Source organism: Podarcis tiliguerta (genome assembly GCF_965153285.1).
Source record: "Podarcis tiliguerta genome assembly, chromosome: 2".
Taxonomy (NCBI): domain Eukaryota; kingdom Metazoa; phylum Chordata; class Lepidosauria; order Squamata; family Lacertidae; genus Podarcis; species Podarcis tiliguerta.
This window is the reverse complement of record NC_139535.1, coordinates 40,779,905-40,807,713: the sequence shown is the minus strand read 5'-3', so window position 1 is coordinate 40,807,713 and position 27,809 is coordinate 40,779,905. Positions and strand designations below refer to the sequence as shown.

General features: G+C 43.0%; 1 protein-coding gene across 5 annotated transcripts; it reads right to left on the bottom strand.

The window, feature by feature from the left end:
- Window positions 1–715: 715 nt before the first annotated feature.
- RAB7A (RAB7A, member RAS oncogene family) lies at window positions 716–27,809 on the bottom strand. Of its 5 annotated transcripts, none has more exons than XM_083419115.1 (7): window positions 27,652–27,737; window positions 7,968–8,145; window positions 7,118–7,208; window positions 4,283–4,409; window positions 2,990–3,208; window positions 2,508–2,636; window positions 716–2,011 (listed from the first exon to the last, which is right to left on the bottom strand). In XM_083419115.1, exons 3-7 carry the CDS (start codon window positions 7,168–7,170, stop codon window positions 1,916–1,918), a joined length of 624 nt encoding a protein of 207 aa, XP_083275241.1. In that variant the 5' UTR covers window positions 7,171–7,208; window positions 7,968–8,145; window positions 27,652–27,737; the 3' UTR covers window positions 716–1,915. The 5 variants fall into 5 exon arrangements, with proteins under 5 accessions (XP_083275241.1, XP_083275242.1, XP_083275240.1 ...); XM_083419116.1 differs by having other exon boundaries at window positions 27,022–27,684; XM_083419114.1 differs by lacking the exon at window positions 7,968–8,145 and having other exon boundaries at window positions 27,652–27,809.

The window sequence follows — 27,809 nt, the reverse complement described above, 5'->3', positions numbered from 1 at the left end:
TTCTCCAGGCAATTAGTTAGCTATACAAGACAATGGCCCAGTTTGCACTCAGTGCTAAGCCAAACCATGGCTTAGCACAAATATGCAGGTGTGTGGGTTCCTGGGATGTAGAATGCAAACACTGTGCTCCTTCCCTGGTCCTGCTGTGCTACATAGGAATAAGTCAGGGTTTAGCATTGTATGAACCTGTGGTTGTGGTTGGTTTCTGCTCAAGCCAAGAACAACAAACCTCGAAAATGGGCTCAGTTGCAATGCCAAACCTTGGCATAGTTCTGGGTAGCTGGCAGTAACAGGACAAGGCGTTTGGGAGATGGCTTTCAGCAGAATTTTCACTCCAGGAACGCATTTGCTTATTCATGTTAAGCCATGGTTTGGCTTAGCTTACATGCAAACAAGGTCAAAGTCAAGCCACAGAAACTATCCATATAGCTCATGATGAGAATTAGCATGGTAAGTCTGAGCATGTTAATGTTTGCTGTCACAACTTTTCCCTAACAAGAATTAAAAATATTAAAGCAGCACAGCTTTACTTCCTCGCTGTTGCAAGCAGTAGCTGAGATTTCTGCTTCATTCTACCCTTTCCCTGGCTGGCTAAGGTTATGCTAAGGGGAAGTAATAGAACAGTTAAAAGTGGGCAGTGGACAAGAAGAGATTAAAATTAGCTCAGGAGCTTCAGTTTCAGTAAGGTGATAAAAATAGAAACAGGAGCAAGAAGTTTTGTTCTTGTTAAGTTTATTGGCATGTTTCTTTACAGAAGAGCTCTGCCTACATACTAGAATGTAGACCTCTGGGAAAAACAGTAGAAGGGCTCCATTTAAGAAAGCTACAAATGCAAGAACAAGGAGAGGGCAGAACAAAGTTGCCAAGTTTCCATCCAGAAAATCCAGACTAGTGACAGTAAGAGAGAAAGGGGAAGGTGCTCTTAGTCACCAAGAATGACCATCACAACCCATATGGAGATTGTTCTACAAGACAGACATGTTAGATTCCTCTTTACATTTGCAGAATTAATCATGAAGGGTGGTGGTGGTGGTGGTGGTAAAAGGCAAACAAAGTGATCATTCTGAAAGCTGTATTTAATTTTTCTTTTTAAGTCCAATAATCCAGTGTGCAAGGTTATGCAAATCATCCTTTGAAGATTTAGCTACAAAGAAGCCAGACAATATTTTTCCAGAAGATGAAGCTTTTTGGCTCTTAAAATCAATAAAAATGTTTACATAATTCTTGCTTCTACTGTACAGAATACTGCCTCTATCCGGACTTGTGTTGCTAGCACACGGCATTCCACAAGTGTCCTGTTCACTTCCTAAACAACCTGTGTTTCAGTACTTAAACATGTAATTCAAGAATTTTACACTAATTTATACATTTTAATTGGTTGCATATATTAACATGTACTATAAGATTTCTCCTAAAGAAGCCATTACATAATACGTGGATACTGTAAAAAGATCTGATTAGTTAAAAGTAACAAGCATTAACAGATACATACAAAACTCAACCTAGTTGGATCGAATGCTGAGCTTGCAATGAACTATGAGTAATCAGCCTTTCCAGTTGCAGCCTTCACAGGGGAAACACAAGACATTAAAAGGTAAATTGTTACAGATTCTGTACATAGTTTCTTTCCGCTGGGACACCTGGAAGTAGCTTAAGTTCCAAACATAGTTTCCTCTTTTTAAAACTAGGAGAAAGGTCTGCTACCATGAAATAATGAGATGGGATGTAGGGACATGGGAGGCGTGAAAAGGAATGGGCTTACAAGTTGTTCATGGTAAAATGGGTGATTTTGGCCACTGAAAATAGGATCTCGTTTCTCTTTTTACACAGAAGAGGGGCTGTGTGTATATGTGTTTGAAGGCCTAAGTGTGATATCTGTTTGTGAAGGACTGTTCTCAACCCCTCCAGCCCCACCTCAGCAGCTGCAGCTCTCCGCAGAGGCTTTCGCCCGGTCATTCTTGTCTAGTTTGATAGGTTCAGGAAATTCGTTGTAAAGCTCCACTTCAGTTTCCTATAATGAAAGAAAGAAAATGTCACCAACTGCAATTTGATCCTTTTATTCAACTAAGTGGGTGCTAATAGCACCACTTCACCATCATGTCCAATACCTGCCTCCCCAACTCCTGTTCTCTGGAGGAAACAGGCAAATCAAAGACTTCCTAGCTTGGACGGAACCAAGTTAATACTACAGTTTATGACAGGAGAAGGTGCAATGTAAAAACCAGGTGCAGCACACCTGGAAGTGCCATGAACTGAAACACACAATTCCAACTGCTGATGATGTAAGAGGCATCACTGCCTATGGGGATGTATGTTCATCCCACTTTTGCCTTTGAAAACAGGCTTTTGCAATGTTTCAGAATCCTGTTCAACTGGAAAACATATTGGACAAATGCCAGTGCACAAAGGCATCAGTGCTTCCATCACCTATCTCCAGCCATCGCCTGGTTTGATATTGCATATAGAATAAGGACCGGACTGCCAGAAGAGGGCACTAGAACTCATACCTGCTTAAGTGCATTTCGTGCAATTGTTTGGAAAGCCTGTTCCACGTTAATGGCCTCCTTGGCACTGGTTTCAAAATAAGGGATATTGTTTTTGCTGTAGCACCAGGCCTGTGCTCGTTTTGTAGTAACCTGTAATAGAAGCAAACTCCTTTAAGCTCTTTATAATTACCAAGAGTCAACCGCATTCATCTTCCATGTCCGTACCAGCCATCTTTTTTCACTGCCAAAAAGCACAGCAATTTGCCATGCTAAATGTAAAACCCCATGTTTCCCAGAATCCCCAGGAAACATTGTTCACCAACTGTTCTCCCCATTTCCCCCCCACTCCCATTGTTTACTCTTCACTATTTAAAAATAGCAGCTTCTGCAGACAGGATTCAGTTTAGTATCCTTAGGAGATCCTGGTTAATGGTCGTAGATTCAGAATGTTTGCTTTGATGATTATTCTAATTAAACCCCACAGTATGCATCAACCAGCTTACTTGTCTGTTTTCAAGGTCAATCTTGTTTCCCAGCACAACAAAAGGAAAGTTCTCAGGATCCCGCGGACTGGCTTGAATGAGAAACTCATCTCGCCAGCTGTCGAGAGTTTTAAATGTGTTGGGAGCCGTTACATCAAACACCAGCACGCAGCAGTCTGCTCCTCTGTAGAAGGCTACTCCCAGAGACTGAAACCGTTCCTGCCCTGCTGTATCCCATATCTGCAAGACATTGGAGAAGAACTCTTAGGGACAAGCTCAGATCAGGCCTCAAAATCATATTGACTGAAGTTCCTCAGTGCCATAACGCTGCTTGTCAGAATGCCATACAAATTTGGAAGGAGCACATTCGTGCCTTTGGAAAAAGTATCAGCATGCCCCTAATGGAGAGTAGGTTCTTAAAGACCAATAGTGCCAATAGTTTGGGAAGTGAATTTGGAGCAGCCTGCCAAATGTGGGAAGGAAGTGCCCTTACCCCTTAAACAAAGCAGGGCCATCCAGAATTACAAACCATTCCCCACCCCACCCAGTTCAGAAAATTGCAGGCCATGCAGGGGAAGCTCCATGCCATGCTGAGCTATATAAGAGCAGGCTAGTCTTTAGTCTGCATGGCAGAAAATAAGCCTCTCCTTCTCAGCTCTCCTGCATCCTATACTTGTGCCTGTGATTTTTTTCTACCTAGATGCAGGACTTCACATCTATCTGTTAAATTTCATCTAATTATTTTTGCTCAGGGTTGTTTTTGCTTATGGTGTTGCTGGGAGATGCCCAGCATTAGAGCAGGTTGCCAGAGGGAAAAGTTTTGTGATGCTACTCAATTTGCCCTCTAGCACCGCAGGGTAAGGGGCAAGCCACTCTCACCTCTGTCGCTAGTAACAAGACACCATAACATAATTTAAGCATTTGACAACGGCTAGTTTAGAATAGTTGTCCAACTATCAAATATGCCATCCCTAGTAAGATCTGATTCTTTTCTGCTCGTGTCAACGCATCAAGGGTCTCTGTCTCTCACGCACACTCATGTTTGCCACTGCCTCCTCCAGAGGCTCGAGAAGAGCAAGACATGTTCTCAACAGTGTGCTGAGCCTTGGGACCACCAGTCAATCATCCTATTGCTTTCCAAGCATCAATGCAGGGCCTGGTGTGACTGGCTCTTTCGAACTGGGCATTCCTCCCTACCATGCTGTCAGCCCTATCAATGCTGTCTAGCAGAAAGGCAGATTATAAACACCTAAACACAAAATACAATGTGTAGATCTCTGCAAGTTGCAGAAATGCAATGGATATAATCCTTACCTGCATTGTGACTAGCCTGTCATCCACCATCACTTCCTTTGTGAGGAAGTCGGCTCCTATTGTAGCTTTGTACTGGTTACTGAATTTCTTGTTCACATACTGGTTCATGAGAGATGTCTTTCCCACCCTATGGGAGGAGGAAGAGAGAAAAGCCATAAGGATACAAAGAATACATGTTGTTGTGCACACACAATATACAGCCATATTCCATTTACAGAAGAATACAAGTTACCCTGCATCACTTTTGGATTTATTCAGGAGTGTTTTAATCCTTAGGACTACAAACTAAAATGCTGGTGCATTGGTGGCAAACTTACGACTCTCCAAATGTTGTGGGACTCCTAACTCCAATTAGCCCCAGCTGGCATTGCCAATGGTCAGGGATGATGAAAAGCTGCAGTCCAGCAACGGGGGGACGGGATGACAGGATACGCACCCCACCTTAGATCTGAAGGTACGTGAGACCACCACGTTGCTGAAGCTAACAGGCCAGAGTCTGGTCTGGGTCTGCATGTAAGACTGTTTGGAAAGCACCTACATTGCATTGGGTTTCATGATGCAAGAATAGCAGGATATAAATGAAAAAGGTAAAGAAATCCAAACAACTAACTCCTCTCAGGGTCATTTCAGTGGTGGCCCTGTATTTAGGTACATCTGGGATCACTTTGACATAACCCATTTAACTGAGAATACATCCTAATTTGTTCACAGGGGGATCAGAAGATGATGCACCAAGCAAATGTCACTCTCCTTGGCACTGCATTTGCCTGTCACTTTCCTTCTTGCAAAAAGTATGAACTTTTGTTGAATCAGTTAGTTGAGCAAGACCTCAAAATCAACTTTAACTGCATTAAATTGAATTTACCACAATAGAATTTCACCTGAAAATAGCAACAGTCTGGAAGCACCCAAAGCCTGTCACTTTGCTTTTAAGTGGGCTTTGAGTGTTTTTATTGGCATCTGTTTTTTACTGAAATGATCTTGATCTTGAAATGCCATTGCTCAGTTTTCAATTACAGTATAGCTCTTTTCTGGTCTGCCTGGAAATTTTTGTATCCTGCTGTTTAACATGCATTTTCAAATACATGTTTTTAAGTTTGTTTCAAGGGTTTTTGAAAGGCAACATAAAACCCTAAAAAATAAGACAATTCAGCCCCGTGTTTAGCATTCTACTTATGAAAGAAATAGTTCACCCTCCAATTCATCCCTTTAATAATTTGAGGTTGAATTAGGGTCAGGAACATGTTATCCCACAGAGTAACTGAAACAAAAGAGGCTCAAAGAGGTTGCATGAGCTATCTGAAGCAGCACTTTCAAATATAATGATTAGATGAATACATCAAATGCACTATCAGTAAGGTGGGTGCTATATTCTTTGTCTGGAAAATAAAGGATTTGTTTCAACATGCCAACCTTCACAAAAGTGGAATTAAAACAGCAAGTTGTGCTGAAAGCCTTGTGTGTCTACTGGACTCGGCTTTAATTCCATTAGTATCTTTAGGTGCTGAAGTGAGCTCTTTCACAAGACCAGTATCGAGATGTGGCCCAAATTTATTTTCTATTGAAGCGACTCTGCCTTCTAGGTGATACAGGGTATGAAAATATGTGAACAGTCTGCAACTGAGGAAAGGAAATTAGTATAGATGGAATAGTTTTGGTCTTTCACTTACACCTTTCCTCTAGTATGATACAAGATCATGTGTGTGTACAACAGATTGTTTAAGGAAGCTTCACTCTATCGACTGAGAGGCTGGTGTGGCACATTAGCAGAATTTGCTATTTCACAACTATGACTGCAGCGGCCAATCTCTTTTGCAGAGATGTATTCAAGATGGTCACAACATCTTTCAGAAGCCTGGGCCAAGTGACATCAGATCTGTTTATTAAGAGTAGAATTTGGGTCACATTACATTCCAGGCAGCAAATATGAAACTGCTTTTCCACTGACAGTTGTGAAACAGCTTTACTCACAAAAACCCCCATCCATTTGCATTAAGCATCTATTTGGTATTCTATGACAGCATGGTTTGTACCGTGCTGCTTTAATGCCTAGAGCACTGCTCTTAAGAGAACTGGTGGAGCTTTATGATCATTGATTTTTCTGTCGCACATCTGCTCGCTCTCTTGTGGGAAGCTCCAAAATGCCTGGATTTCCTCAGTCATGCAATATGTAGGTGAAGCAGTTAATTGCCTAGGCAGCATAATGCAGGTAGGATGTTTTGACAATTTATTCAGCACTGAAGGTTAGATTAGGCAGCAACAATATAGTTGTTTTTAAGTTTACACACCATCTGACTCTGAAGAATTACTCTACAATAAAAAATAGTCTTAATTCTACCAGGGTTGTGAGTTTTTGTAAAAAAAAAAAAAAAGTATCTGTGTAATTTGAGCCTTTAAACAATTTTCCCCAGCAACTACGGACTGAAAGTGGAATGCTGGTTTATTTATTTTTATTATTTTCTTCATTATTCTTGAACTTGTTTCAAAACCTAAATCCACTTCTCCCTTTTGTGGTAATTCACACAACACATGCAACACTGCAGGCCAAGTTGCTTCCTTTACTTTTGATCACAATTCCATGGCAGCAACAATTTGCATTTCAACAAGTGTTTTCCTGGATTCTGCATGGCTCCCTGATGCTGCACAGCAATTTATACAGAGCCAGTAAAGCACACAAAACTTAGGTAGCTTCACAGGTAAGATAGATAGGTCCCCGTTTGTAAAGAGCTTCCAACTACCCCAGTCATATGCATTTCAAGTGAGCGTTTTAAGATGCAGCAAACATTGTGCTACATCCAATAGTAACAGACACCACTTTGCTGAGGCTCCACTTACCCCGAGTCGCCAAGGATGATGACTTTGAGTAATACTTTCTTCCTAGAAGTCATTGTTCAAGGGTTCAGAAGCTCAGTTCCAAGTGCACTTACTGGACCAAAAAAAGAGAGAGAATACTATTTGTTAAAAAAATATGCAGCTCATTTGCTGCTTGCAGCTTCTCAAAGTACAGGACAACCGATGAGCAGGTTGTGTGGCTTCAAGCTAGGTTAACAGGTACGTACTGCCTCTTCAGATACATACTTGTTAAACCCGTAGGGTTTGGCCTACTCTTATGACTAGAAAACACGAGGACCCATCAGGCTCTTCAAGTTCTGGGAAAGTCTGGCCATGAAAACACAAGTAGCAAGGAAATAAAATGTATCCAGGCAAGAGCAGCAAAAAGTTGCTTGACGGGGAAACTAGGCTGCCACACTATCTAATAATGAAGAATCCCAATGATTAACAATGGCTTGCATGCAACATGTTTTTTTTTTTTTATCCAGCTGCCTGAATGCTAACAGTCTTAGTCAACGCTCCTATGCACACTGCAACTTCAGTCCTCTTTAGGCTTCAGATTTCGCAAGGATTATCCCTTGTGAAAGAACAAAGTCTCATCTTACCCCTATTCTGTGCATGAATCATGCATTACTAACCAGATTAGACTCTGCAGCAAGGACTCCAGTTCAAAAGTCTTAATTTTCACCAAAAGATCTATAACAAGTTTAGAAAGCGGTTTGGCTATTGCATAGGGAGAAAAGAAATGCTCAACAAGATTCAGGTTTACACACACCCTTCAGGGATACAAACCCCTTCAATCTACAGGTGGCCCACTGGCAGTTAGTTGCAATGCTCTGCAATGTTTGTATACCAAGTGCTGGAGAATGAAAACAGGCAGCAAGGAAGCTTTCACAAGCAGCCTCTTCCAAAGGAAGCAGGATGAAGGAGAGCAGGGGCTTTTAAGAAGAACCGATGAAGGCACAGGAGCAAGGAAAAGGTTTCACAGTTCTTTGAATGCTGGACAGTCACTATTGTCAAGATAGCAGCATCTGTAAGTAGTTCATAAAACAGCTATAAAGTTCAGCTGGTCAGCAAGTGTAGAAGAGGAAAATAGCACAAGGGGCAAGCAGCAATTAACCAAAAGTTCTATATGCAATTCAAACACTAGCGATTGCTAAGTTGCACTGAAGCTTATGACAGCAGCCTTTTGCAGCTTCTTGTACGGCAATGGTTAATTACTGGGCTTGCTCATCGAATGCACAAACTAGTATTTGTACTCAATTCCTTAGAATTTGTTGTTTTAGCTGGCACTTAAGGGACCCAGACATTGTGCAACAGACTCATTGCTGTAAAATTCTACTGAAGGCAAGGGAAATTTCCATCCTGTGTACCATATTAGGCCCACACTATTTATTATTTTGATAAGCATGAACTAATATGCAATTGACATAAGTGACACATTGTTAATATCACACTTTTAGCAGAAATTGTTAATACACGTTTTATTTGGTGTTCAAAATAAAAATATGTTTGGGCAACCTGTTCCTTCAGTACTTCAGTTTTCAAAAGACTATTATTTATTGTTAAACTCCTTAGAATATTGTCTATCCTTAGCATATACTTTGAGGCTTCAAAGCACATACATTTCAATAATCCTTGAGTGTCAGTCAGGCACAAAAAAAGGGCACCCAGACTTTTTGAAGTGCTCAAAAAAGGAGAATCTTTAGATGCAAAATGCACGTGGAGCCCTGCTAATTTCAAGCCCTGCATCATAGTGTCAGGAGAATGACAGGAGGGCAGTCCCACCCTCTTCAAAGTGGTCCACAATAGGTGGGTGAGGTCAGGATCCAGTACACCAGAGGTTCCCAACCCCTGTTCTAGAACTCTGATTTTCCACACTGACAAACCAAGGCAACTATTACTTCAAGACTTAAGTGCACAGCCAGACTCTAAGTGAAATCATTTTTAAGAGATCACCTAAAGTATCCAGGAATTTTTACTTGCTTTGTGCTTTTGAAATTATATGCAGAAATGCAGCTTGAAATAGTTCTACAAAAATTCTCTTTTGAGCTGCACAAAAGCACTACCACATAAGCTTCCCATTCCTGCAGTGTCAGGAACTCAGATACAGTCGTACATCGGCTCCCGAATGTCTTGGAAGTCGAACGTTCTGGCTCTCAAACGATCGGAAACCGGAAGTGAGTGTTTTGGTTTTCGAATGTTCTTTTGGAAGCTGAACGTCCAGTGCTGCTTCCACTATTGTTTCCGGTGCGCCTGCGCAATTGGAAAACAATCAGAAGCCGTGCCTTGGTTTCCAAACGTTTCGGAAGTCATACAGACTTCTGGAACGGATTCTGTTCAACTTCCAAGGTATGACTGTATACAAGTTAGGCACCAAATGGCTCCTTAAACCAAGGCTGCAGTTGCCATTTTGGTTAAGACAGCTCTAAAGTCTTATTTTTCAAATGATGGACTGACTGATAATGATTCTCAGTTCAGCAGACAATTTTGAGCTGGTTTAAGAACTTTTAGAACTTAAAGTAGAAAACTCACTTGATCCAGGGCCTACTCTGATCTCTTTTTCTTAAAGGTGACTGCTCCTGCTCAGGCTGCACAATAAAAGCAATTTGGTTCCAGAAATTCATTCCAATTGTGCAGATAAAATGTAACTGATAAAATTCTACAGGATTGGGTATTAGTGTGTGAAAACAATCTAGATCCAATGATCCCCAGATGATGGAGATGTCAGACCCCCAGGCATCCTCACTTGGATACCAGTGGTCAAAAGCCTGGTGCCATATGCGCCTACCGCTTGGCTAATTTCAAACACTGCATTCCTGTTTGAGGCATTCAGTCTTTAAAACCCCACACAACCAAGGAGCGCTAGCAGTGCAGCAGCACAAGCAGTAGTGCTTATGAGAGTGTGTTACTGCCCACAAAAAAGAAACTAGAAAAGAGTTACAGAGCATGTCAGATGATCATGGCCACCTAACATTTTTTAAGGTGGGAAGTGTCATGCTTGGTACAGCTGTTCGACAGTGGAATTTGCTGCCAAGGAATGTGGTGGAGTCTCCTTCTTTGGAGGTCTTTAAGCAGAGGCTTGACAACCATATGTCAGGAGTGCTCTGATGGTGTTTCCTGCTTGGCAGGGGGTTGGACTCGATGGCCCTTGTGGTCTCTTCCAACTCTATGATTCTATGATTCCACACATTTTGTTTTCCATCTAGACACATTGAAAGAGCTAATGATTTTGGTTACAAGGTGTCTCATGTCTCCTGTTCGCTATTCACAGCAACAGCATTGCATTTGAGCCAACTAGCTTAAGAGGAGCTACACAGGAACAACTGGTATGTGGAAGCTTCCACGTAACTGAATTGCTGTACAGTGGTACCTCGGGTTACAGACTCCGCTAACCTGGAAGTAGAACCTCAGGTTAAGAACTTTGCCTCAGGATGAGAACAGAAATCGCACAGCGGTGGCGCGGCAGCAGCGGGAGGCCACAATAGCTAAAGTGGTACCTCAGGTTAAGAACGGACCTCCAGAACAAATTAAGTTCTTAACCAGAGGTACCATTGTACTAAAAAATGGGTGAGTTGAATACAGTGGTACCTCTGGTTACAAATTTAATTCCTTCTGGAGGTCTGTTCTTAAGCTGAAACTGTACTTACCCTGAGGCGCGTTTTCACTAATGGGGCCTCCCCCTGTGCATGTGCCTCTGGAGATTTCCGTTCGCATCCTGGGGCAAAGTTCACAACCAGGAGCAGCTACTTCTGAGTTCGTAACCCAAAGCGTTTGTAACCAGAAGCTAATTCCTCTAACTGCACAATTTCCAAGGAAACACTAGTGACTGCAGATCAGTTTTTCTATTACTGCTTGTCAAAGAAGCCTTCTCCCTTCCCACTGAACGATTTTGTCAGGCACAAGGCAACTTGAGGCATTATAATTCTGTTGCAAAAGCACGAACTGTAATAGCCTCAAACATTTTGGTAGGTACTGAAATTGTCTACTTAAGAAATGGGCACGTGATATAGGCATCTTTGATGAAGCAGCTCAAAAATATTAAGACCAATACTAAGATAATCAGAATATCCTGCCTTATGTCAACTTGTTATTAACCTGAAAATTGGCTTAATAACTGTTCCTTTAGACACCTCAGATATTGCCCCAGCATTCTCTCTTGCAGCAAAATAAACCTGAGACAGTTAACAGGACTTTTGCTTCTTACTGAATTCCAACAGCTAGCATTGCTCACACATAGTAAGGATGAATACTACCATTGAAAAGTAGTTTTTTGGAGTCACTTGTGAGAAATACTTAATAAGTCCATGTGACAGCCACAATTAGGAGAGTCAATTGTTCAAGAGTGGCTGCCTCATGCTATTCGATATACAGCCTTGGCCAGTTCAAGCACTTCTGCCACCAAGGCATGACTAAGGACTCCTGAAGACTCAGAAGGATCACATGCTTTGTAAACATCCACAGAGCCAGAGCTTCCTAGTGACGAGCCAACAACGCATCTCAGTTTCGGGCTTTATATAAATCCTCCGTGCCCTGCTGCAAATTCAACCTTTGGTGATCAGCTGGACTAGTTTAAGTACATCATGAGTAAAGTCAAATTCAGCATTTAGTTTTGGGCCATTATATTCCAATTACTCCAGAGGCCTAAACAGTTTGGAGTTTGCCACAATGAAGGCCAAGGTGCTAACAACTACCTAAACCAGTGTTTTCCAACCTTTTGCCAACCATGGCCCTTTCAGACTGTGTTTCCTTCCTGTGCCCACCCCCCCCCCCCACGGTCCTACCGGTAGAAAGGTAGCTATTTAAATGTTTTGTTTGTAAATAGAGTATGTTTTATTTTATAATTCATACCAAATACAATTACATTAAATGGTAGGAACCCAATAAAATATTGTTAAAGCAGAAAAAACAAAGAATCATAGAGTTTGAAGGGATCCAAAGTGTCATATTTCTAGTGCAACCCCCTGCAAAGTAGGAAACTCAGCTAAAGCATACATGACAGATGGCCATCCAACCTCTGCTTAGAAACCTCCAAGGAAGGAGGGTCCAGAATCTCCCAAGGGAGATCCATCTTTCATGTATTATAAAAAGTAAACAACACTTATTTGACTTCAGTTATTAGACAAAAAGTGGGGAACATACAGATTACAGCCCAAAACCATACCCTCCAACATTTCTCCAATGAAAATAAGGATGTTGTATTCCATAATAATAATTTTACTATTTATACCCCACCTATCAGACTGGGTTGCCCCAGTCACTCTGGGCGGCTTTCAACATATATAAAAACCATAATAAAACATTAAACGTTAAATAAACTTCCCTACACAGGGCTGCCTTCAGATGGCTCGGGGGTCAGATACCCTTCAACATTTTTCTGGTGAAAATAAGGACGTCCTAAGGAAAAGCAGGGCATTGTGGAATCAAATCAGAAACAGACAATTTCTGTAAATCCGGGACTGTCCCAAGTGGTCCTCACTGACCTGGTGCAAAAAGATCTTGTCATCTAGAGCCCTGGCTGCCTAGATAAAACACTATAGCCCCCCCACACCTTCACCTGGGAGTAAGCCCCACTGAGGTCAGTGTGGCTTTCTTCTGAGTAGACACTTAGTAATTTACTAGATACAAGTCAGCAGACCTTATCGGCTAGGCTCTGGGGTGGATCCCTGATCTGCTAGGTGCTGAGGTGGATTGCACCCCAGCGACTTGCAGAGTGTCCCAGGCTGCCACCAGCACTGGCAACAGCTACAAGCTGTGATCAAAACAGGAACCTTAGCAATCACCCTCTCCAGCTGGAAACAAACCAGGACTGCTCCAAGAAAATGCACGTGGCAAAAAGAAGCACTAGGCCACCCCTTACCTGCTTGTTATTAGCCAAGCATATAGCCAGCCAATCATTTATTTTTTTTTAGAAAAAGATCTTTTTCTTTTCTTCTCACTTCACTCTGTCCCCCCCCCCCCCGAGCCTCATACTATGCCCCCCATTTATGTAATTTTCACTGGGGGGGGGGCTGGAATATCCTGGAGGCCCCAGCTGGGGAACACTGACCTAAACCATATAGTCAGCAGCTGTCATAATGGAGATTGTAAGGAAAACTAAGAGCTATGCATTTTTAGGATTTAAGATGCCTTCTGCACCAATTAGTACCCCTGGTATTCCATCAACTCTAATTTATGAAGAAGTTGGACTTCCTTCAATTGTGGCCCAAATCCATAATTAACTGTTTTTAAAAACTTCAGATACAGTAAGATTCTTATTATCTTATGATACCTCAAGTTATAGAATTGGCTCTCCCGGAAACTCTGGAGATAAAAAAAAACTCTCTCAACATCAGGGGCTGGAAACCTTTCCGGCCCAAGGGCTGGATGCAAAAGTAGGCATGCAAATGCATGTAACTCTTACCTTTGTACAATAGATTTATATTCCAGCTGCACAAATGCCAGAGGTTTTTACAGACAAAGCTCCCTCCCTCCAGAATGAGAGGCATTTGCACTATCAAGGAAACATTCCAGGCAGTCAAAAACAGTGTGGCCTGGACAGAGTCCTGAGGGACAACTAGAAAGGTCTGGAGGGCTGCATTTAGCCCCTGGCCCCCAAGGTTCCCTATCCCTGCTCTATATACTCTTTGATTACCCAAATCATAGATGCTAAAATTATTGCTCTTAAAATTGTCTTTGTTCAAAAAGACTAAGTTTTAAGTTCAAAAGCTTCCAGCTGAACTTGACTATGTAAAGATAAACACTGTAGAGCTCCTATTTGGTTTAATCTTGCTTTTCCCAAGCTCAAGCAAGCCTTTATGGCTATTCGCAGAGTATGTCATTGACCATGATTGATGGCCAGTACTGCTGGGCTCATCTGACTCAGGATGCAATGTGGAAGATCTATTTTATGCTTCGTACTTAATCGTACTTCGTCTACTTTATCGGGATTACATTCAGCATCTTTTTTCTGCAATGGTACCTTTTTGCACTGGTTGCTGCATGGATATCTATTTATGTATTTATATTTAGTTAGTTAGTTATTAAGTACTGAACTTATATGCCGCCCTATACCCGGAGGTCTCAGGGCAATTCACAGAATAAAATCAAAACATAAAACCACAAAATACACAATCAAAATAAAAACAACAACCCAATTATCCCCCCCTCCAAAAGCCACATTTTAAAAGGGCATAAGATGTCAATCAGATTAACCAAAGGCCTGGTTAAAAAGGAACGTTTTTACCTGGTGCCTAAAGGTGTATAATGAGGGCACCTGGCGAACTTCCCTAGGGAGAGCATCCCACAGACGAGGAGCCACTGCAGAGAAGGCCCATTCTTGTGTTGCCACCCTTCAGACCTCTCGAGGAGGAGGCACATGAAAAACGACCTCAAAGATGATATCAGGGTCCTGGTAGGTTCATATAGAAAGAGGCGGTCCTTAAGGTATTGTGGTCCTGAGCCATTTAAGGCTTTATAGGTCAAAACCAGCACTTTGAATTGAGCCCGGAAACTAATTGGTAGCCAGTGCAGTCGGACCAGGATTGGTGTAATATGCTCAAATGATCTTGCTCCGGTGAGCAACCTGGCTGCTGACTTCTACACTAGCTGAAGTTTCTGAACCATCTTCAGAGGCAGACCTATGCACAACACATTTCAGTAATCTAACCTTGAGGTTACCATAGCATAGGCAACAGTAGTTAAGTTATCCCTGTCCAGATAGCGGCGTAGCTGAGCCACCAGTCGAAGCTGATGGCAGACACTCCAGGCCACTGAGGCCACCTAAGCCTTGAGTAACAGCTAAGGATCCAGCAGCACCCCCAAGTTATGAACCTGCTCCTTCAGAGGAAGTGTAACCCCATCAACAGCAGGTGATCTCCCACCCATCTGGTCTAGGGTACCACCCACTAATAGTGCTCAGTCTTATGTGGACTGAGTTTCAGTTTGTTGCTCTCATCCAGGCCATTACTGAGGCAAGACACTGGTCCAGTACTTCCACTGCCTCGCCTGCAGATATAAAGGAGAAATAGAGCTGACAACATACTGCTGACAACATACTCCAAACCTCCGGATAACCCCACCCAGTGGTTTCATGTAGATGTTAAACAACATAGGGGATCAATGTCCCCCCACCTTCAAATCAGCCTGTTGCTGCCCAGCCAATAAAATAAGGTCCAGAGTGTGGCTTGCCATGTGCTTTGTGCCGGGGACATACTGGGACAGCCCCATGGTTGTCATGGCAGCCATGAAGTCGTGAGCTGCCCCAGAGCCTGAATGTTGAAGTCTCCCAGAACCAGCAGTCTAGGAGTACCCAACACCTTCTCTGAGACCAGTTCTGTCGGCTCAGGCAGGGAGATTGCTGGGCAGCGAGGCAGACAGTAAACCAGCAGAATCCCTAATCTGTCCCAATTGTCCAATGCCAGGAACACACACTCTAGATTCCCAAGCCACCCCACCCTGGACAAAGAGCCTGGAGATAGAGACTTTCTATAAACCACAGCAACTCCCCCTCCCTGACCCTCGAGTCTAGCCTGATGCTGCACTGAGTGCCCAGGCGGGCACAGGTGGGTGAGACCAACTCCACCCTGCTCACCCACCCAGGTTTCAGTTAAAGATGCCAGATCAGCCTCCTCATCCATAATCAGATAATGGATGAGGGAGATTTTATTCTGGACCGACCTGGCATTCAACAGCATCAGTCACAGACCCGAGGGCTGGCTGATATGACAACCACAATTCCCCAGGTTGGAGAAGGGGGCTGGCACACAGCACAGTCACTAACTACCTGTGCCATGTGCACCTTAACTGGTCTACCCCACCTCCCATGCCATACCTTCCGCTACCCAGAACCACTGTAATTGGGCCTGCCCCTGCTTTCAGAGAAAGCTAGAATTATCAGGGTGATACCCAATTTAATTTTATTGCTTTCTTCATCCTTTGTTTTACTGCTTTCTTATCCTCGAGTCTGGCTTTTGTTTACTGTGCTTTCTATACTTTTTTTAAACTATCTGTATTTTCAAATATAATTTGTTGCATTTCTTTGAGCCGGTTTGAATCTCAATTTTTGCAAAGGCTCTAAGCAATAGAAATTTGACCTGCTCAATGAGTGCATAATTAGCAGTTAAGGTCTACGTTACATTTTTAAAGGAATATCTGGCACCTGGTAACACTTGGTAGTTACCACTGCTTAAGGAATGCCATGAATTCACACAATGTTTGCTACTTCAGCAGTCAATGGCATTTAGGGGCATGGTGTGTATGACCCTCCCTAAATATTTTTCTTTTGAAATCACAGTTTAAAAAACTATAACCTGTAACCTATCTACTGTGTCTGTAACAGCAGTACTTCACTACATAGAGTATGTTTTCAGATTTATATATACTTCGCCAAGAACCTTCCTGTTTTAGAGTTATGCTGGAAAGAGGCTCTTAGGAGTTTGGAAAAGGTTTGCAAGCTATGCCAGATACTACCTAATTCACACCATGTTCCAAATTCTGTAGTTCCAAAGCATTTTCTACTCATTAGAATTGTGAAGATTTTTTTTGCTGTTTTACTGTTTTCTATCACAACAGCAATTTATTTATCAAACAGCTTGCATAAAACAAAAGCTGAATTAAGTTATTACAGGAGAGGTGGGGAACCTTCAGCCCTTGGGCCTAGTTAGGCCCAGCACATGCCTCAATTTGGCCCGCCGAAGTTTCCCACAGACCGCAGCCACCTGCCACATACCTGAGGTCACAGGCAACATGAAATGTGAGGAAAGGGTGGGTCCATTTGTTCCTTTGCAAGTGTGGCTCCCTGTCAGCACCAGTCAGCTGATTGATGCTGAATGGAAGCCCTGCTGGGAATTCTCTAGAGCAGCTGTGGGGGCTGAAGGAAGTGATTTGAATCAGCAACTTCCTTTGAACTTGGACAGGTGTCAATCACCTGACAGATGAGTGACCATGCCCACTTATCCAAGGTGGCCTATTTTTTTTGGGGGGGGGGGGGTTGGAAACTGGCCCATCAGCAGGATCCAATTCCAAACCCCTGCATTATTAGGGTGGTCTCCAACCAGGTAATATTCAGAATACAGCAAGAGAAACTGACTTTTAGTCATTCCTAATTTTAAGCACATTAATTTTAATGGATCTACTCAGAGCATTACTTATGACAGTACCCATAGTTAATTTGCATCTGCTAATGTGTATATATTACCTCACATGGGGCAGATTATTCTGTATTTGGCCGCTAGGTATTTGGCCACAAGCAACTAAACCACCATTTCACAATCACTACCAGGTAGAATGTAAATTAGGACACTGCCAATTTAAAGACTACAGGGCGAACTATCAGTCACATAGGTAACAAGTCAGCCGCTACTAGCCTTGCTACTTTACTGATTTCCTGTACACTTGGCCTGAATATGCCTTTACGCTCCTGACCAGTTGCTGCCTCCTTTAAAGAGGTATTTGGACACCAGGCCTGTCAAGTGCCAATCTGGAGGAATGTAAAAAGTCAGAGGTTTCTGGAAAAGTACAGGTGGCATCCGCACTGGTTCAGCAGCTCTACATATATTTCATCTGATGAAATTGTCAGTTGTCCCATATAAACATGGGACCTACACTTTGCCACAGATAGAACAGGCCCTTTCCACATTACCCTTAGGAGTCAGAAACTGTTCTACTGAGTTAATATATGTCTCAAAGCCGAGCACACTGTGGTAGGTTTGTGCTTCCATATTGTAGAGCGCAACTATGAGGGGTGGGGCCAAAAGAGAGGATACCTTGAACATGCTATGCTACTTTGAAGGAAATAAATTCAGTTAAAACTGAACAGTATTTCAGTTTCTGCACATATTAAGCAAGTTCCTCTTGCCAACTTTCTTTCTGGTGGCATGTCTTCCCTCCTCCTGTTCACTCCCTCTGGTGTCCATAGGAACAGTACTTGGCTCAAGGCTGCACAGTCAGATTACAGCATCATGTGTGGGCTCAGGGTGCTTAATCACTTGCCCCCCCCCCTCCTTGAGAAAACACTCCATGTCTGCTTCCCCACCCTGTCAGAATGAGTCTTTGACTTTCTATAATGGTTTTATATGTATTGTGAACTCAGCACAGTTGAATGATTCTTTTGGAAGTGAGCAGAAGTATAAGCGATCAGCATTTCTCCCCTGAGTTTCTAAATGCAGCTAGGATAGAGCCACACATTTGAGTGGCAAGTTGTACTTTTCCCATAAATGCCCCCCCCCCTCAAATTGAGAAGCAGCAAAGTAACTAGCAAAAGCTTCTGAACAGCTGAAAGTAGGAGTTCTGCCTCTGAGGAGGTAGGGTGGAACTAGGCTTTGCAGTCTGATGTGCTCACTTGGTTGTTGCCAGACCCTAGATATATTAGAATGGTTATTTCACATGGTTTCTCAAAGTAAGCTCAAGGGCATGCAACACAAAATCTCACTGCTAACGCATGAATGATTCAATGGATTCGTCTGCCTTCAAATCCCTAACTCTTCACCACCTAGATCGACAGTCAACTTTGGCACATCAGCCCTGCCTCCCACAGATTCTGGAACCACTAACAGTTGATGCCTAAACATGACTGCCAGTGCTTGCTTCCTTCTAGTCCTTTAGTTCCAAGCTTGAGGCACATGAAAGCAACAGAAAAAGATTCAACAAGGGCTCAAGATAGGAGGGTTCCATTAGCATTACAATGGTATACTTACGTTACAAGGGTTTGAAAAAAATTAAGCTAGATACAGAAAACCAGATAAATCTACTGAGTTAACAAGAACTAAAATGAGTAATTCGTTAAGCAGGAAGTACAGGTAAAGACGTTATCCTGCCACACAACCTGTCCACAAGATAAAGCAGAGTACTGGACTAGTTTTAGATCAAGTCTTATTTCATCATTGTAAAATCTTCTAGCAAAGGAACAACTCACCTGGTTAATGCAACTGTTTCCTTACCTAGCCACAAGGATTTACTATCTTCATAATAGTTTATCAAATATAAACCAGGCTTCCATCTTACCGAGCCTTCACTTTTAATCTGGGCACAATAGGCAGTTTCAAACTGCCAGATCACACAGGCAAATGTATTAGACAACCTGTGTACAAGCTGAATTAGTGAAGCACTATGATTAAGTAACAGATAAGCCCCTCCCCTCTTTGAGAAGACACCCTATGCAATTTTTATTTGAGAAGTCAGCAATGCTAGATCTTGTATGATACAGGAATACTTTTAGTACTCAGGAGCACAATGCAAATCTTTCTATCAAGCGTTTATGGTCTCAACTCTGAATTAGCCTTTATGGCAATTAAAGTGCCACCTCCTTTAAATTTCACAACACTCAGTAATTTACAGGTTCGTATTTCACAACAGCATCTAAAAAAATTAGTTAAGAATAACTTGCTTGCTTAAACAGGCAATACTTTTTGCCATCCCCAAGGTTTATTGAGTGCTCCATGTTCTGGACAAAGTTGTGCTTCCACTAGAAGATCAGGTGGGCAGCTTGGAGACCTCCTGGCTCTATTACCACCATTGGAGGCACAAGTGCCACCCCCCAAGTGCAGGGTGCCTTCCAGTATTAGAAATCAGCCAGGCACAAGCTGCATTTTGTGACTGACGTGGGTCCAACTGCAACCACGTGGAGATTTCTGATGCCAGGTTGGTGACTCAGAAAAGCAAAATGTCACTTAAATTGAAATATTTTCCTTGAAGCTCGAACTTGGGGGGGGGGGGGGGACGACGACGACAGTGCCAAGACATTCCAATGTGGCGACCACACTGGGTTTAAAGTGTTATTGGGCAATTATATTATATATCCAAGTTTCTAACACTGGTCCCTTCTGCTGCCTTCAGTGTTTCAGTGGTCTAGACTACATTACTGCAATACATTATATGTATTATTGTCTTTGAAGATGCCGTTATAGTGCAGAACTCAGCAGCCAGATTATTAATAGGAACTAGAGAGTCTGAACATCTCACCAGTTCTGGTGAAGTTGAATTGACTAACAATATGCCACTGAGCTCAATTCAAAGTAATGGCTTTTACCTATAAAACCTTACACAACTTGGAACCACAAAACCTAATGGATGGCTCTGCCATATGCATATATCTGGAGCCCAAGATAGTCATCCAAGGCCCTTCTCAACATTTGCAAGTCTTCCCTAGTGAAGTCCAGAGGCTAGTTATGAGATAGCAGGCCTTTCAGCTGGCAGCCCCTGCCCACCCTCTCTGTTATGCTCTCACAGGTCAAGGCTCCTAGAATCAGCTCTTTCTGGCACCAGGAAAGATGTTTTGGTTTTAGCACTGCTGCCGTTTTAGAGGGCATTCTGTTGGTTTTGTGACAATTGTTCTTCGGTGAATGGAAATGATATTTCCTCAAGTATTATTGTTGGATAGACACTTCTTAACATGCTTTTGTATGGATTTTTATTCTGAAAGCTGCTTTGTGACTGCTTTGATGCAAAGCAACTCATCAATATAATAAACATTATTAGCTAATCAGGCTGGTAGGCTTGACCAGACTTTCCACTTTTGACAGTTTACATTAACAGCACTACTGAGAAAACCTGCCATGTAGTTAGGCTCTCTTCTATGTAAGAAATGGCTTTATAGAACAGCAACAATGACATCACCAAGGGCAGACCAGTGCTGGGCAGAGAGCTTCAAGCACAGCTGCTGCATGTAAGCTGCAGCTTTGGTTTAAAAAAACAAAAAGGAAAGCTCATCAGCAGATATGCTTGTAGCAATATGTGCCAGAACGATAGCAACTGATAACAGAATGCTCCATGAAATGCCTGCATGCTATACAGCAACTCCTAGTCTATTCATTTACCTACCAATCGTTCAGCTGTGATACATAACCAAGCCATGTTTATACAACCTACCTTGTTCTTAAGAGCCTGTCCTGACCTAAGTCAGAGCAACAGTCCTTGAACCAGCCCTCTGCTGGCTGAATTCCAAGTCCCTGAATGGACTGAAAAGCATTAGGGTACAAGTGCAAATTAGTGACTATCCCACTACACACAAAATGTTGTACTCCAGTACATCCAATGGTGTTAAAAGGGTGCTTCAAACTTTGCATTTGGGGCATTTGTATAGTGCAGAGTGGTTTCTTGAAAACCTATTTCTCAAGCTTAACATTAGATGTTTAATTCTACACTAGTCAGGGTCAACCCAGAATTGAGCTATGTTGAAGCTATGCAGGCTCTCTTTAACTGCATCACTGACCCTCATCATATATTGTTATTGGAATCATATTGATGCAAAGCAGTGTTAGAAACTCAGATATATAAGCTAATCACCAAATGGCACCTTAAACTTAGGGTATGGCCACCACAACGGAATGTCTAGTTGCCTTTTTTTACAATGGGATATATTATAATTAATTTCATTTATATATTTATTTATATTTTAAAGAGAATTTTTTCAAAGAGTTATACAACACATTAAAACAAAACAATCCAGAATAAAACAAATTCAAGCTTCAAGGAAAGTATTTCAGATCCTTCTCTAAATGACATTCTGCTCTTCCCATATTTATTTACCTACTTCATTTATATACTTTTGCCCCATAGCAGAAGTACTCTAGGAAGCCTCTGTGGTGTAGTGGTTAGAGTGTCAGAATAAGAATAAGAATCAGGGTTTAAATCCTCAGTCATGAAGCTCATTGGGTGACCTTGGGCCATCACAGCCTCTTAACCTACCCCACAGAGTTGTAGGGATTAACTGAGGAGGGGGCAAACCATGAACTCCTTGGAGAAAAAGGCGAGATATAAATGCAATAAATAAGCTTTTTTGCTTATCTGCTTAAGAAAGCTGGAGAGGCTAGCCAGATGGAGATGTCAGTCACCAAATCAGAGATCTCCATGTGGTTGCAATTGGACCTACACCAGCAGCAAAACACGCCTGGCTAATTTCTAACACTGAAAGCAATGTATATGGACCAATTCACAGTGCCTCCTGCCTGCACACAGTTCTATAGTACAGTGGTACCTCTGGATGTGAATGGGATCCGTTCCAGAGCCCCGTTCACATCCAGAAGCAAACGCAACCCGCATCTGCAGATTGCGATTCAACGCTTCTGCGCATTCCTGGCATTTGACTGCATGCGTGAACAGCGAAACCCAGAAGTAATGCACTCTGTTACTTCTGGGTCGTCGCAGCGCGCAACCCGAAAATACTTATCCCGAAGATACTTCAAACCGAGGTAAGACTGTATTAGGTTGAGCTCTCTGGGCAGGATTCATCTGAGTTGTTATATATGTGGCCTACTCGTGCAACTTATCCCCCCTCCCACTCCTGAATATGCTCAGGGGTGGGGGACCCCTAAAACAAGATTAGGGGGCATGCAGGGGAAGAAAGGGAAATGTTTCCTTGCACAAGAGAATTCCACTTAGCACTACATTAAATTCCAGCCTGTAGTTTAATTTTGTTATTTTTCACACCCTTGCATGAAATGGCAGATTGGAAGAAACATATTTACCAGCACTGGGGAGGGCAGAGAAAAACGTTGTTAAGGAAAGCACAGAAGGAAGAGTTTTGGACAGCTGAATAGTGGCACAGAAGATAGAGGGAGATATTATCTAATGGGGATGAATATAATTGTCAGCTAGTGTTAGGGTGAATGCTTCCAGCAGTTCACCTGAAATGCAGCTACTGTAATGAGATCACCCATCAGACATGGATGAGACCCCTGCAGAGTTTGCTCATACTTTCTTCCTGCACCTTATAACTAGTCAAGGCTAAAAGTATAAGACTTGCAAGTCAGCATCAGTGAGTGGATAGATAACCCCGAGAGATGGTGTTGCTGCAACAGAAATGATCTTGCCAATGATATTACACAGAGTACCTCCAGCTATTTCACAGAGGACTCCAAGAAGGCTTCGTGCATTCATCTCAGTATCACAAACCAACTCTGAGTTGGCTAATCCCAAGTGGGGGGTGGGGAGGGAGAAATCTACCTTAATGTTTTATCTTCTGAAGCTATCAAGAGTGTGCTACATGGCTAGGATCTGGATTTAAGAACATTACCCTCATGCATCTCACAGAAAATCAAGTACATACACATTTAACTTATCTGCAAAACTGGTTGAGGGTGTGCTTCCCAAAGAAGGTAAGGCAGGGCAACAACTGGTGCATTATCTGTCTTCAGGCTACTGCAAGAAAACTGTCACCCCAAAATTAAGGAGACAATGGTTACTCAATGTGGTGCCCTCCTAATGCTCCTGGACTACAGTCCAACTCTAATCAATCCCACAGAGTTTTCAAAATTAGCCAGGCACATTTTGCACCTGGCTTTCGACCACTTGCAACCAAGTGAAGATGACAGGGTGCCAGGATGGTGCCTGACATCTCCACCATTTGGGGATCATTGGATCTGGACTGTTTTCATATGCTAATACTCCATCCTGTAGAATTCTATCAGTTATATTTTATCTGCATGATCAGAATGAATTTCTGGAACCAAATTGTTTTTTCTGTGAAGACTGAGCAAGAGCAGTCTGCCTTAGGAAAAGCGGTCGGAATAGACCAATATATATGTGGAGTGTCCCTGAATCAAGCGACTTTGCACTTCTCAAAGCTCTTAACCTAGCTCAAGGTAGTCATCTGAACTAGCCAGATGTTTAACTGAGAAGCAATCACAGGCAGTCCATCATTTGAAAAATAAGACTTTAGAGCTGTCTTGCCTCAAAATAGCAACTAGACATTCCGTTTTGGCTCCTTGGTTTAAGGAGCCATTTGGCACTTAGCTTATATCTGAGTTTCGAACACTGCCAGCCAGCATGGCCAACATTCAAGGGTGATGGGACTTTTAGTTCAGGAATATCTGGAGGGCACATTGGATACCCCCTTCAAGTTTTATCTACTTGGGCTATATACCAATTGCAAAAATACCTGGATGGATGCATCTTGGAGAACAATTATGTATGTGGTTGTAGCTGCCTATTTAGATTACTGCAATGCAGTGTACAAGGGGCATCCTTTTAAAAAATGGCCAGGAAACTGCAGCTAGCTCAAGACAGAAAGACAAGATCATCAACTGGGGCTGGACACTCTGGTGATATTATGCCAGCACTTTACCAGCTATGTTGGCTTCCAATCTCTTTCCATACCCAATTTCAATGGCTGGTTTTAAGCTTTAATTTCCTTAATAGCTTGTGGCCGGGTTAACTGAAAGGTTGGCTTCTTCCATATATACCTACCTGAACCTTACATTCCTCTTTGCACTCCCACCAAGTAAGACCAGTTGGATGGCTACTAATATGGCCTTTGTGGTGTGGGCACCAAAACTATGAACAAGGTTCACTAAAGAAGCTTGCCTGGCACTGCTTCTAATTGTTTCTTCAGTGCCAAGTGAATACATTTTTATCCATGCATTTTAAACTAACTTATTTTAATAAAACAAAAAGGCAGGCTCTAACCATTTACTGTTTCGTCTGTTTGCTAGAAGCAAAGTTACATTGTATTTTTATTTTAACTGTTGCGTGCTTTTAATATTGCATCTTGTTTAGTTGGGGTTTGGGGGTTGGCAGATTGCTCTATAAACTGACTACAGAATATTTGTTGATGGGTGTCCACAAAGCTAATAACGATGATGCCAGCTTTCAACAGCAAGGTAGAAACTAGTCCACTGTATAAAAGTAAAATTAACATTCTTTGCCCTGGCCACTTTTGCTCTAGTTGCACTCACTGCTGGCATGCTGCCCAGAATGATATCCAGAAAAGAACACAACCAGCAGGTTCAAACAGATTCACCAACTATAACTACCATTTTTGGCCCTATTCAGTGTACTGCTCCCTCCAGACAAAGGCAGTCTGCCACCTACATAGACATTCATTTTAACAGGGAGCTTCCAACTATGGAAGGAAATCCAGTACCGTTTTAGTTGATTTAACATCAAGTGGCTTGCATTAAAAATGTTTGCTATAACACCACACTTCCAGGATATCCCTTGCCATGTATAATTTTGAATACAGGTTGAATTCAGAGCACACATATATAATTTAACTGTTGTCAGCTTTCTTTTTCCTAGGAGGCTGCCTTACACTAGGTCAGACCACTGGTGCACAGAGCTCAGTATCATTTACTCTTACTGGCAGTAGTTCTCTGGTAGCTGGCATAAGTCAACACCTGCTACTCTAGAGCCGCACTGAAGCCGGAACCTTCTGCACACAAAGCATATGGTCTCACACAGTATGAAATCAAATTTGTTGAACTGAAAATGCCTTGAGTCTTGCTTTAATAGCTGCCAGGTAAAGTAAAAAAATCTTCAATACCAACTTAAAAAAAATTTTTTTTTAAGCTTTGTACTGCAGCTTGCAGCTCTAAGGTGATCTATTTCCTGTATTCTGAGTTTATCCTTTCTTGCGTCTGTTTTTAAGAACCCTTGGCTGGAACTTTTATAAGTACAGTATTGCGTGCAGGAAAACATATGCAAGAGCATCTTTCTATTACTGAGACACTGAATGAAGCAGACATTTCTACAGATTTTGTACTATTTGTATTTTATAAGACTGAAAGTTATTTTTAAAGTTCATCTAGAACATAGAGGCTATGTTGATGAAGTCCAGGATGTGACCATTTCCCCCCCCCTAAAAAGTGATTCTGCATAAACATGCCAGGATTTCAAAAGACGAGAGTGACATGTATTTCTTTGCTTCCATTAAAGACATGGCATTTATTTGATACCTAGTCAAATCATAGTTAACTATTCATAAACTAAATCATGTGCTTAATCAGCTGCTGCTGAAGTCACAAGCAAGACAGTATGTTTGTTCTTCCCAACTAAGAGGGCATGGCTTAGAACAGGAAGAGTTTTCTGGACGTTTCACTTTTCAGCCTCTGAACAAAGTAAATATATTCTGAAAATGTATGCTGCCTATAAGAGATACTAGATTACATATGTTACATCTGACGAATAGTCTGCATCCAGGAGTGTTGCGTTATTGTTGACCTAAATATTATGCTGGTCCGATTTTCAGCTGGCTTTAAAAAAAATGGTTTTCTTTTACTATGGTAGTTAGTATTTGGTAGTCATTAGAGTAAAATCAGTTTTAGGGCCCAATACATTTTTGTTCTTACCATTTGGCTGATGCTTTAGAAACAACATGCTTCTATTGTGCTCATGCTGAAATATTTTTAGTTTAGCAAACTGGTTTAAAAGAATCAGCCTGACAAGATCTACTACAATAGGACTAAGATAAGATAAGATCTTTATTTAAGGACATCAGCACTTCAAACCTTGGAGATCAGAACACCTGCAGTCTTGCTCTGACCAGTGACTTCTAAAGCATTACTCAGGGGCAACACTCCAGGATGAGAAGATCACATTTTGTTTACCATCCCAACTTATCAATGACCTCATGTTTAGCTAGTAAGATAACATGTAGCTGGCCCCATTTATTTAACATTCAAGGTATTCAGAGCAGATTCTGTAATAGATTCTTCAAATAACTATTCTCTTAGTTCTCTGTGTAAATATCGCCACATCATTCCACACATGCAATTCACCAAAACTAGTATTGTCAAGTCACAATCATTACTAATAGCTTATGTGCAACACTCCACTCAGGATTAAGTCCAGTTGCATTCAATGGGACCGAGTGTCTGGCAGCATGCTGCCCACTAGGAAAAAGCACCGCCCTCCACCACAATCCCCCCCACCCCAAACTCTGCATGCACTTCGAGAGCTCCTTTTTAAGCACGGCAAAGGAACAAACCAACCTCCTCGGGTAATCACAAATATAAAGCTACACGGGAAAGGTGGAGAAGAGAGCAAAGGCTACAAAAGTTCGGCAATAACACGAACAGGGCTAACACCCCCACCGGGAAGTCATACAACATGCCTTGCTCCAGCCGGCAGCTACGGGAAGCTTTATTGTTTGGCCGGGAGGGGCGGGGAGAAGGAACTTGGGCTGGGCTTGCAAGCTGCTCCTCCGCTCTCACCTTCCAGCGCTTCCCGAGGACTCGGAAGCCGAACGGTCCCGGGCGGCCCGCACCGTGACAGCACCCTGGGGGAGGGCGGCCCCTTTCCCACGTTTCTTTGTTCCGGGGAGGGCGCTGGTGGAAGGGAAGGAGGGAGCCAGACAAGGAAAGAGGAACCAACCCTCCCCCGCGCCCCGGGCTTCTCCTGCCGGGTCTGCCACACAGGCACGGCCGGTGCTCGCGGGGGAGACCCGCTCCTGTGACACACAGGCGGAGGGTAGCGAAGCGGGTAAAATGTCCCACCGCCACCCCCGCGCCGCGAAAAGACCAACCCGAATTTGCTCCCCGCCTTCCTAGAAGACCAGGGCGGGGCCCAGCCAGCCGCTCCTCGACGCCCCAAACCCCTCAGCAAACGCGGACCCAACGAAGAGGCAGGAGGAGCAGCCGCAGCCGCTCCGGCGCCGTTAACGGAGCCGCACCCAGCCTCCTCTCCTTCAGCTCCGGCGAGCGAGCCGAGACCGCCGCACCCGGGGCCTCGCACCCAGGACCGGGCCCAGCGGCCCTAGATCCCGAACAGCCTCCGCCTCCGCCCTCTCTGTGTCTCTCGCTCTCCCGCCCTCCGCCCCACAGCATCGCCCCCTCCGCCCTCACCGTATACGAAAAGCTCGGCCGCCGCGCTGACTCGCCCCTCCGCTACCTTCGGCTCCCTCTATTAATGGGGCCAAACACCCTCCCTGCTTTCACTTCCGCCTCTTGCTCGCCCTCTTCCGGTCACGGGACCCGCCCGCCGTGTTGACGCTCTGACGTGA

Coding starts and splice junctions, on each gene's coding strand:
- RAB7A (XM_083419114.1), bottom strand. CDS start 7,170: ATGACTTCTAGGAAGAAAGTATTACTCAAAGTCATCATCCTTGGCGAC. Junction 3,209..4,282: donor ACAGGCTAGTCACAATGCAG/GTAAGGATTATA, acceptor AATGTCTTGCAG/ATATGGGATACAGCAGGGCA. Junction 2,012..2,507: donor CACGAAATGCACTTAAGCAG/GTATGAGTTCTA, acceptor CTTTCATTATAG/GAAACTGAAGTGGAGCTTTA.